Source organism: Bicyclus anynana, chromosome Z, assembly GCF_947172395.1.
Source record: "Bicyclus anynana chromosome Z, ilBicAnyn1.1, whole genome shotgun sequence".
Taxonomy (NCBI): Eukaryota; Metazoa; Arthropoda; class Insecta; order Lepidoptera; family Nymphalidae; genus Bicyclus; species Bicyclus anynana.
Window position 1 is genome coordinate 20962481 of NC_069110.1, and position 12572 is coordinate 20975052.

Here is a 12572-nt window from a genome sequence, read left to right on the forward strand (position 1 = left end):
AAAATAACCTAAACTAAAAAGCAAGAAATAACTTCTTACCTATGTGCTACTTTCTGATCAGTTTGAAGGCGGTGCCAAGCCAGTGATGTTTTAATTCAAGCGGTTTTAATTACAAAATTTCTGTGGTTCTTTCAGAAACGGCTTTAATTAAAACATGACACTGGAAAGTTCTCATCAATACAAAATTATCAAGTCAAAACACAAGGTAGCTACTGTGAACCATCGAGGAGTTCCCTTAACTGTCTTTTGTCTTCATCACCAGACCCCTTATACAGTCACAACCCATCTAGATGGAAAGTTCTCATCAATACAAATTTATCAAGTCCAAACACAAGGTATCTACTATAAACCGTCGAGGAGTTCCCTTAACTGTCGTTCATCTCCATCACCAGACCCTTAATACAGTCACAAACCATCTAGATGGCAAATTCTAATCAATACAAATTAATCAAGCCCAAACAAAAGGTAACTGCTGTAAATCGTTGACTAGTTCCATCGTCTGTGTTTCGGCTCCATCATCAGACCAACTTCAGACCTTCATAAAATTGTAGTGGTTTAAAATACCTTATAGAAACACTAACAAACGCATTAGACGTCTCTACGATTTTTGAAAGTTCCCTTCAATTTCTCCAGGATGCCATCATCAGACCCTGACATGAAAAAAATGGGACCACCCTGGAAACAAACCCTTCAAAACAAAAAAGAATTTTTAAAATCGGTCAATAAATGACGGAATTATCGCTGGACATACATAAAAAAAAAACATAAATACAGCCGAACGTAGAACCTCCTCCTTTTTGGAAGTCGGTTAATTAAAAAGGGTAGGGTACAACCAATATAATCGACCAATGGTCCTCCTGGCAACATGCAGAATCTGCATGCTTTTTTTGAGTTCAAAAACCTGTAAACAGAATGCGGTTCTCGGATTATGCACACTAAATACCTCACAGCGCCTGGTCTATATTAATTCAGGTAGTAACATGGATCATGCTACAATACAGTTGTGCAAATAAGTTTGTTTGTCTTCTAATATTTTCATCCCGCCTATTAACCGATTTGACCTTATTCGAGGCGAAATAAAATTTTGAGAACGGCGTATTTTTACCTAAAAACTAAACCCTGAAATAGGGTCTGAGCTTTTTGACGTTAGTTTATAGTTATTAGATAGTTGTGAGAAAGTCAAACCTGTATGTGTTTTTACCTGTATGTCTGTCTGTTTTTCCGGATAGTCTCTGGACTGAAATTATTGGGACTGTCACTGGAAAATTGAGGAAGGATATTAAGCAAAAGATATACTACTTTTTATTCTGAAAAAAAAAAATCAATATTCTCGTGAGTTTTGTGAAAAACGTCGCGAGCGATCGCTAGTCCTACTAATATTGTAAATGTTTGTTCGGATGTTTGTTACTCTTTAACGCCGCAACTACTGAATCGATTTGGCTAAAATTTGGAATGGAAATAGATTTTACTCTGGATTAACACATAGTCTACTTTTCACACCGGAAAAATCCATGGAAAATCTAAATCTCACGCGTACCAAGGCGCGGGCGTGCGCTAGTATGTAAAAAATAAACTTTAGCGGACGATTGTACGCAAGCTTGCAAAGAATAATTGTGTCAAAACTGCTGATCCTGATTCTATCGTTGAAATCGAACACTGTTGTTCTCACGGGAACGAGGCGCTTCGGTTCGTTACCTGCTATACGTAATGCGTTCTAGACTTCCATAGAATGAAACTAAAATGCCAATCATTCGACATTAGGACTGCGATCCCGGCACACGCACGACAACTCGAGAAAGAAGCTTTTGTCAAGATGAAGATTCTTTGGGAATAGTTACTGGGATCTCCTCTGAGTATGATATTGTTACATAATAATACTGAGGGGAAGTCCCACTAATTGTTCCCGTCATCGCATCGCCCGGTTGAAGATTGAAGAAGAAGATTTTTTTAAATAATTGAACACCACATGTGAGTAATTTGTTAGTAGTAAGCATTTTGTATGTTTTGTGTTATTCTTCGCGTGTATGTTTTTTTTATTCTTCACAAGTTAGCCTAATTTGTTAGGAGGAGGATGAAACCCACACTCCCTTCGGTTTCTACACGACATCGTTCAGGAACGCTAAATCGTTTGGCGGTACGTCTTTGTCGGTATGGTAGTAACTAGCTGCGAACGAAGCCTCCACCAGCCAGACCTGGTCCAACTAAGAAAACCTCAATCGGCCCAGCCGGGTATCGAACCCAGGACCTCTGTCTTGTAAATCCACCGCGCATACCATATTTTCGAAGGGTAAGGGTAGGGGTAGGGTAGGGGTAGGGTAGGGGTAGGGTAGGGGTAGGGTAGGGGTAGGGTAGGGGTAGGGTAGGGGTAGGGTAGGGTAGGGTAGGGGTAGGGTAGGGGTAGGGTAGGGTAGGGTAGGGTAGGGGTAGGGTAGGGGTAGGGTAGGGTAGGGTAGGGTAGGAGTAGGGTAGGAGTAGGGTAGGGGTAGGGTAGGGGTAGGGTAGGGGTAGGGTAGGGGCTGGATAGGCTAGGGGTAGGGTAGGGGTAGGATAGGGGTAGGGTAGAGGTAGGGTAGGGGTAGGGTAGGGGTAGGGTAGGGGTATGGAAGGGGTAGGGTAGGGGTAGAGTAGGGGTAGTTTAGGGGTAGGGTAGGTGTAGGGTTGGAGTAGGGTAGGTAAGGCCAAAATAGGAAATAGGCTAGCTAATGTGTTATTTTTTAATTCAGTATCTTTTACAGGTAAAAGTCAGCCGAGCTTAGCATATTATTATGTTTTTGCTACTTCTATGATAGAACGAAGGTCTGCGACAGTCAGACCTTACCTTATGAACGCTGCAAGTTTGTCGGCCCACGCTCCTACCATAGGTAAGTACGGTATTTAGTAATTATGGGTTTGGATCATGATGGCCTTGAAACTCAGCAGGTTTAGAATATATCATAAGGAATGGCGTCGCCATCCGCCAGACCCTTAGCTTCTTTGCAACCCTTCAAGTTAAGTATTTATTTGGAGTTAATTCTGTATTATGGTTTAAATGGTATGGTAAAAATATTTATACACAAAGTTGTAACATACTAGCAGAATCTCGCGGTATCACTCGCATAGTTCTCCTCTCCTCCATTTCCGTAGGTATACGGGTATAAAATAAAACCTCCTTGATACTTGTTACTCCCTGATAATGTCTACTACTGAAATATTTTTTCAAATCGGTTTAGTAGTTTTTGAGTTTATTTGTTACATACAAAAACACTTATGATTTGTGCACCTTCAAGGCAAGAGTGTAAGTGTAAAAACATCGTGAGGAAACCTGCATACCTGAAAATTGTCTTAATACCAGCCAGGGTGGTGGGCCAAGGCCTAACCCATTAATATAGTTTGGTCCGTAGTGGCTTTGGAAGGAAGGGTTTCAAGTGTTCATGGTTAAATGTTCAAGTGTGGAAATATATCTTTGATATTTTTTACAGAATATCGTGAGGAATGGTGTCTCCAGGTCCTTAGCTTCGAGGTCATTCTTCGCGAGAGACCTTTAAAGATAAGTATTTATTTGAAGTTTATACTGTATTCATTAAGATCGTTATGAGCCTATTTTAACGGTCCTCGCTCCTAACATAATATGGAGCTTAGACCCACGCTGTTTCAATGTGGGTGGGCGAAGTTAAGGTGATAATGTTAACATTTTTTTAATATTACTTATTATTAACTTTAGAAATATTTTTGTAAAAGTTTGTAGTTAGTGTATGTATCTCAGTAGGTAAAGATGTAGTTTCTAATGATAAAAATATTTTTGAAATCGGTCGTGTGGTTTTTGAGTTAACCTTTAAGTATTGACTTGTGGTCTGACAGACACTTTGATTGTTCAAAAAGTCTAGTTACGTATGTTAGCGATGACCATGCGATGATCATCTCCAGCTCCTCTCTACCCCTCGCCCTGAAGAGTTCGTGGAGAGTGGGAGTATCGGTGCGTGACTTTTATAAGATCGCAAGTGGCCTGTCAGACCCCCCCCCCCTCTCCCTAGTTTTCCATCTATGATTAAAACTATCAAAACGAATCGGACAATGCAGTCAGTAAACTTGCCACGTTGGCATGATTTGTATCGTCATTAAGTTTGTATTAGTTTATTTTGTATTCTTTTTCTCAAAAATTTCATTTTGTTATTTCAGAATTGATCCAATGCTTCGCGTCATTGTCAAGCTCCGCGTGAAAGACTGGTGAGAATGGAATTTAACGAATAACGTGAGTTTTTTTTTTCATCATCTTTTTCCCAATTTGCGATTTATTGCAATCTCACATGAAGGCAAGTGCTTATAGACCGAGATCCCAGAGCGATCTGACTCTTATTTTCACAAAGAACCTTAGGTTTTCAGTAGCTTAGCTTAGTAGTAGTAGTTTGGCTGGTGGGAGACTTTGGCCGTGGCTAGTTACCACCCTACCGACAAAGACGTACCGCCAAGCGATTTAGCGTTCCGGTACGATGTCGTGTAGAAACCAAAAGGGGTGTGGATTTTCATCCTCCTCCTAACAACTTAGCCCGCTTCCATCTTAGATTGCATCATCACTTACCATCAGGTGAGATTGTAGTCAAGGGCTAACTTGTAAAGATTAAAAAATAATAATAATAATAAAAAAAAAGCATCTCATGTGCTTTGGATGCCTACGTGCTGGTGGACTTAGTCTGTGACACCTGGGCACGCACCAGGTGAGAAAGGTAACTAAAAAAAGTGTTACGTAGCTTAAATTTACATGGCTATTTTTTTTATATTTTCAACAAATGTTACTCTGAAGCAGTATCAAAAGTGTCAGATACTTTTCATTGAGCAGAACTTTTGTCGGACAATTTAAAGCTCCGCTAAAAATAACTCTTACGGCACATCATCATCATCATCATCACCAACCCATATTCTGCACACTGCTGAGCTCGAGTCTCCTCTCAGAATTAGAGGGGTTAGGCCAATAGTCCACCACGCTGGCCCAATGCGAATTAAGAAAATTCTCTGGTGTGCAGGTTTCCGCATGATGTTTTCCTTCACCTCCAATCGCGTAACATCTGCCGTAAGGATTATTTTTAGTGGAGCATTACAGTGTCTGACAAAAATTCTGGTCAATGAAAAGCGTCTGAAACTTTTAATTGTGCTTTAGAATAATATTCTTCAAAATATATTTAAAAATCAACCATGTGAATTTAAACTACGTAATTTTTTTTTCTAGTTACCTTTCTCACCAGATATCAGTCCAAGTTTACAGAAAGACGCAGGTATTCAAAGCACGTGAGATACTACTAAGGTGATGAAATGTATGAAAATTAGCTGTATCAGATCGCTATGGGATTTTTACGACGTTTAAGTTGGAATGCACTTGACTAAAACTACTACCACATCTGTGGTGTGATTCCGCTATTTTATATTCGTCGATGTATGTTATTGGATGTTGTCGATTTGGTTTTTCTCTTGTGTTATTGTTTTAAAATGTTTATAAATGTGTGTACGCCTGTATTAACAAATCACCAAAGTATGTTAGCAATAAGAATTATTTATAACTCTATTACTATAATAAAGACGTTTAAAAATCAAAATTAAATTAAATGAACTGAAGAAGAACTGAATGAATTAAAATACTGATTTACAACAATGATGTATCACAATTCATTCGTCATTTATTATATCACGTTCTCGGGCAACGATTTTGAATGGAATTGTAATTTTTAACTATTTTTTATTATTTATAGTTATTTTAAATACATAATTTTACATTGTGTTTAACATTTTTTTTTATTTCCAATGATATTGAAAATTATTGATTATTTTATTAAAAATAGTGTTATTACCTCAAAATATTTTATTGTTTTCATATTTAGTGTATTTTTTTAACTAAAACTGAAAGTTGATGGTGAAATACAACCATCTACGTTCAGATAGAGTGTGATGTTGCGTTTGTAGATTCAGTTTTATAAGTTGTTACTCACAAGTTGCAATATCAAGAGCACAATTTTTGAGAGCTCTCATCACGTACATTTATTAAATATCTTCACTAGTCTGTGCTTTCAGAAATTGCTCTCTTTATCGTTCTGATGAATGAAGAATTTCAAGATTAACTATAATTATTTTCAAATTTAGTCAAAGTTAAGAGCGCGACACCATGCACAACAAATCAAGAAACTGTTGGACTTCTGGAGAATAGTTTCAGAAATTGCTGATCATGAAGATTTTATTAAATATCTTCATGGCTTGGAATTTCAGAGATTGCTCTCCTTATCGCATCGCCTCAAGAGAAGTTTGAAGATCGAAGTGCAAGCAGTACAGATCGAAGTACAACAAGGAGCCTGCACCAACAGTTACTCGAGAATAGTTTTAGGGATCACCACGTCCGCAATAGATTCATTGTTAGATATCTATTGTGACTGGTGATCTCGAAAATTACTCTATTTCACTCTACCGGCTGGCACTAGAAGATTTTGAAGATTATTTAACTATTTTTATGTTTATTTCTTGAATTGATTTATATTGAATTTGGTTGTACCTGCTGTGTTATTGGTTAATTCAGTGTATTTCACAGGTAAAAGTAAACCGTGTAGCATATTATTTTGATACTTTGATAGACATGCCATAGCTTATTGCCCGGGATCCGTAGAACATTTTGTACAACTGATTATGAAGTAAATTTTTCGTGAGTAGCTTCATCTGGATGAGACGATCAACTTTTTTATTTACGAAAATTCTTGATTCTGATAGCTAACTGAGTGTCGGAATGAGATAATGTACCACGTACAATCAGTTGTAAAAAAATTTCTACAAATCCCTGACTATTATATTTTGGAGGCAAGTACGGTAGCCAATAACGGAGTTTGGACACCATTTCTCATGATATCCTGTAGAAAATATCAAAAAAATATTTTCTACTTGGACAGTTGACCATGAGCACAACCAACCAAACCATAGCAGGTTTCAGGTGCTCATGGTCAACTGTCCAAGTAGAAAACCTGTTAAGGTTTCAGGTGCTCATGGTCAACTGTCCAAGTAGAAAACCGGCTAAGGTTTCAGGTGCTCCTGGTTAACTGTCCAAGTAGAAAAAATTTTTTCAATATTTTCTACAGGATATCATGAGAAATGGTGTCTCCAAGCCCTTAGCTTTGGGGCCATTCTTCGCGAGAGACCCTTAAAATAGAGTATTTATTTGAATTTATTCTGTATTTATTATCTACAGGGCCGCCCTCCTTACAGGATATGGAGCTTAGACCCACCGTACGGGTCCAATGTGGGTTGGCGGGCTTAGTGATAATATTTAAAATTCATTAATTTTCTGATAATTATTCATACATGTTAATATTAATTATCACCACTCATTATAGTTATAAATTATATTATAAAAATATTTTAAATTCCATTTTATAATAAAGTTTTATTTTGTAGGAATTCGTTATAGCTATAGAAAGAGAAACTCGTAGTTATAGAAATTTCAAAATGCTAAATGTTTGTAGCTAGCCTGTGTAACTCAGTAAGTAAGATGTAGCTTCGTAATAGTGAAAACATTTTTGAAATCGTTCGAGTGGTTTTTGAGTAAAATAAAATATTTATAGTATCTTTACTTTATAATGTAAATTTAAATATTTATTTATTATCTGCAACACATGCGTAACCAAGAGAAATAGATTGTAAGCAATTATAATTAATTTTTCAGATAACTCTATAAGTTTACTGCTCACGGTGTCTCGGTCACCACACTCCCCAACAAAGATGAGTGGACACTATCCTCTACGCGTATGTCGGCATCCCGGATGAAAAACCAACCACCTTCTCCACGTACAAGTAAGTATAATTTATGTATCTATACACACTCGTAATATTGTGAAGCTAAATTTATTTATTGGTTTGGTTTACAACTTTTCAGTTGTGTGCATTTTAAGAAATTAAATATCACGTGTCTCAATCGTGTGTGAAGTCTGCCAATCCGCATTGGGCCAGCGTGGTGGACTATTGGCCTAACCCCTCTCATTCTGAGAGGAGACTCGAGCTCAGCAGTGAGCCGAATATGGGTTGATGACGTATATGCTTATATTAAATACAAATGTTTTCTTGTTTGTTTCTTCGAATGCGCCCATCGATTGAATTGTAAAAAACATTTTTTATATGGGACCCAGATTCCTGAGGAGTGTAATAGGCTACACTTTAAGGGGGAATGCATTTATCCATCAAGTTATTCCAGGTTCTTTCACTTATATATTTTGTTCGTTCACTTATAACTCAAAAACAACGAAGTTTTAGAGAATAAATTTTGTCTGATGAATAATAAGACTCGTATGATCTTTGTAGGATTATCCTTCTTTAATAATATTACTTGATTACTTACGTGGTAAGTGGTCACGGTTACTTCATCCGGTGACACCGTGACCACTGCTTGACGCTTCTTTATTAATATTACTTGATTACTCACGTGGTAAGTGGTCACGTTCACTTCATCCGATGACACCGTGACCACTGCTTGACACTTTATTATTAATATTACTTGATTACTTACGTGGTAAGTAGTCACGGTTACTCCATCCAATGACACCGTGACCACCACTGGACGCTTCTTTATTCCACACGCCTTGAACTCGTACTGTGGACAAAATTAAAAATCGTTCATATATCAAATCAGGCTATTTTTTTAATTATTAAGCGCAAAGCATATTCTACTGATACGAGTTTTGCTAAAATATAGCCTAAAATACTTTCACACCATCAGCTATCTGCATTAGCATATACAGGAAGAAAATTTTTTTAGTGCGGATATTTTTATATTTTGTACATAAACAAAATTTAATGATCACGTATTTTTTTTTTTTTTTTTAACTCAAAAATAACAAAATTATCGTTAGCTAAAGTTATTTACTTTTGAACAGAATTTTAGGGTCACCCTATTGTGCGTTTATTTTATTTTCGTTTGATACCTAAAGGACGTCACCAGATCACTTTTAAGCTGAATATATCTTGTTTAGTCATAATATGTACATTATTTTGTTATTTTAGAGACATAAATTAAAAAAAAAAATTACATAAAATGTATCGAACTGTTTGTAGATTTATATTCTATTAATGATACAGAACCACGAAAAAAAATATCCGCACTAAAGACCGAATCACCCTGTATATTCATACCGATTTTCACAGGATTTATACTAGTAAATCCTGTAAAAATCGGTATGAATAAACAGACAGAAACACAAACAAACATTTTAAAAATTTATATTTGAATCTTGCGGAAACCCGCGACATCGACCGCGTGAAAGTCGATGCAAACTTATAACTACCCCTACCATAGCTGGTATAGCGCTTCCCTACCTCTACCCTACTCTACCCGTACCCTACCCCTACCCTACCCATTAAGGCTGCACTCGCGACGAAAGCTTAAAAATGGAGTAACTTCACCCGTTTTCCCAACATTTCCCTTCACTGCTTTGCTCCTGTTGATCGTAGCGTGATGAAACTAAGTTTCGTCAAAATCCGACGAGTAGTTTTTGTTTTTGTAACGACCATACAGACAGACAGACAAAAATATTACTGATTATATTTTTTGGCATCAGTATCGATCACTAATCACCCTCTGTTAGTTATTTTGGAAATATATTTTATGTACAGAATTGACCTCTCCACAGATTTATTATAAGTATAGATATAGATAAATAGGTAGCATAGGTATAAACTTTCAGTTACATATTCAGTTAGTGAAAGGCTGTTAATTTAAAATTATCTACAAACATATTATAAGAGTAGGTATAATCACGTATAATTCAAATAAGATCCACCACACTCCTCGAATTTAATAACAAGTTTCTTTATTTATGGCAAAGGCCCATTGGTTAGTTACATTCTTAAAAATTATGTTAGTAGGTACACAAATTACGTTTAAGAAAATAAAAATAAATAATAAACTACCTCACCGCAATAAAACCGAATCATAATCGGTGTACCTGTATAACTCGTGCGCATCAACTTGACACCTGGCTACCAAGCACAGCCAAACAAACAGTGCAAACAACATTCGAGCCAAGTGTCAAGTTTATCTGCACGAGCTGTAGATATAGATAAGTAACTGACTAAAACTATCACAATGATTGTGATGGCTATAGTCAGTCAGTGTTATTCAGGCAAGGCAAGGAACGTTTACGTATTATATTTATGCTTTTATTACATTTATGCTCTTTGCCTCTTGTGAACATGAAAGTCAATCCAATTGCTATCGAGCACTTTCGCCAAATCGATCATCGGTAAAGCTAATAAATCAGAGTGCCCTCAACAAAGTGAGCCAAACGGACGGGTCACCTGGTATCCTGTCCTGGTTGCGTCATATTTTCACCCAAAATATATTTTCATGTATTTATTCTTTAAAAGTTAGCCTTGGACTACAGCTCACTTGATTGTAAGTGATGATGCAATCTAAGATTAAACGGGCTAACTTTTTTTGAGGAGGATAAAAATCCACACCCCTTTCGGTTTCTACACGACATCGTACTGGAACGCTAAGTCGCTTGGCGGTACATCTTTGCCGGTAAGGTGGTAGCTAGCCACGAAAGCCTGCCAGATATGAACCAATCAGGAAAACTTTAATCGGCCCAGCCGGGGATCGAACCCAGGACCTACATCTTATCAACACCGCGCAAACCACAGTTCCACGGAGTCCGTCAAAGCATAAATGAATTGATGCTATAGTTATCAATATTAAAGTTTTAGCTTTGGTTATTCGCATCGCACCGCTTCACTTTCGCTTCCATCCAAGTACCATCGCACTTGCGGGAAATAATTAAAGTAAATGAAATCGTATGGTTTACATGTAAATAGTCACTTCCTAAATCATCATCATCATCATCAGCTCATAGATGTCCACTGCTAGACATAGGCCTCTTGCATGGATCTCCAAGCACAAAGGAGAAGCCAGCATCCAGCGGCTCCCTGCGATCCGCTTGATATCCTCGGTCCACCTAGTGGGGAGTCGACCAACACTGCGCTTTCTGGTGCGAGGTACCTTGGAATTTCGAGGTACTATTCTGCATCTTGGAACCCCAACATCCATCGAATTATGTGGCCTGCCCACTGCCACTTCAGCTTCGCGACTCAATGAGCTATGTCATTGACTTGGATTGAGTAATAATTAATATTGAAATTTTTATCTTGATATATCGCATCGCATCGCTACGCAATTTTGTTATTCGACTCTTAAAGTTCTTGCGCTGCGCATGTTTACGCAATCAAAAACAAAACTTGTAAGAATATCAGCGACCCAATTTTTCTACCGTAAAAAGTTGTGAGATCCATGTAATATCCATGTAATCCAAGTCGGTAACTTAGGGACTTTCTGCCATAAGTTATAAGGTAATTAGCTAACCCAACAACATGTTATAGTGGCCAAATATTAAAAATGTTTTATATGTATTTTAAATAAAATAGACCGCCTTGGCCATCGCATGAATAGGTACACAATGTATCTCACAAGTAATACATGATCCAATCAAAACATAAATGTGAAAATGGGAGCCAAATTTTATATCACAAATGTGTGTAGTTATCGATTATGCCTACAAAAGTGGGTGTCAAATTTTATAGGTTATAGAACTTAGAATACATCTCGTTTTCGATTAGTGAGATTAAGCATAGTGAAACTATTGTAAATGGTAGAGCCAATGACCAAGGTTAGGTCAGCGTTTGTTTTCAATGACGCTACTTTTTCTACGATATATATACGATATATATATAAATAGATATGATGGAATTTAAATAACACAGGCTGCATTTACTTTGGGGCTAAAAAGTATATTTTTCAAAAGCTAGAAATGTAGTAAATAGCTGTATCCATGTGGCTAGAAGTTAAAGGTATAAAAAATAAAAAATTGTTGTGCTCTGCGTTAAAACTATTACAAAACATAAAAATTCAAAATGGCGAAGGAATTAATTTATACCGATACGCAGCCGCTAAGAACAGGAAAAAATAAGATTTTTAAATGAAAAAGTTAAGCTTTCAATTCCGGTTCGAAATTTGTTCGGTATTGGATCGAATAGCGAACGTATATTAATCTAACTTTCGCAGATGAACTATTCCAACAACTCGAATAACTCAATTGTCGGAGCTACAAAAATTAGTTGAACAGTTCATTTCAACTTCTATTGGTCAATTTCAATTTTTGTATTGGAAGCAAGCGATCATATTTATTTTACACTAGCTGACGCCGCGAGGTTTCACCCGCGTGGTTCTCGATAAATGGGCTATCTAACACTGAAAGAATTTTTGAAATTCGGACCAGTAGTTCCTGAGATTAACGCGTTCAAGCTAACAAACAAACAAACTCTTTAAGCTTATAATATTAGTACAGATTTACTTACTCGTACTCGACGCATCGCAGCAACGATCTCCACGCGACTCGTCGGTCGATCTATCTCCATAGTGCCGATATACTGTAAAAGATAAATAAAAACATTAATACTTATTTTTTTTATTCTATAAAAAGTTGATTTGATGTTTATTTTAGGTTGATGATTAAGATCAAAATAGTGAATAGGCCCACTGATATAAGGTGGTATCTACCGATACCTCTTACAGCGAATACGCGGCT

General features: G+C 37.0%; 1 protein-coding gene across 1 annotated transcript in view; it reads right to left on the minus strand.

The window, feature by feature from the left end:
- Positions 1-12572, minus strand: part of LOC112049728 (carboxyl-terminal PDZ ligand of neuronal nitric oxide synthase protein) — a 156153-nt gene that overhangs the window by 61129 nt on the left and 82452 nt on the right. Inside the window, exons 3-4 of the mRNA XM_052890616.1 lie at positions 12343-12414; positions 8504-8587 (exon numbers count right to left, since the gene is read on the minus strand). Of these exons, the coding sequence (XP_052746576.1) occupies positions 8504-8587; positions 12343-12414 (156 nt within the window). The remainder of the gene's footprint in view (positions 1-8503; positions 8588-12342; positions 12415-12572) is intronic.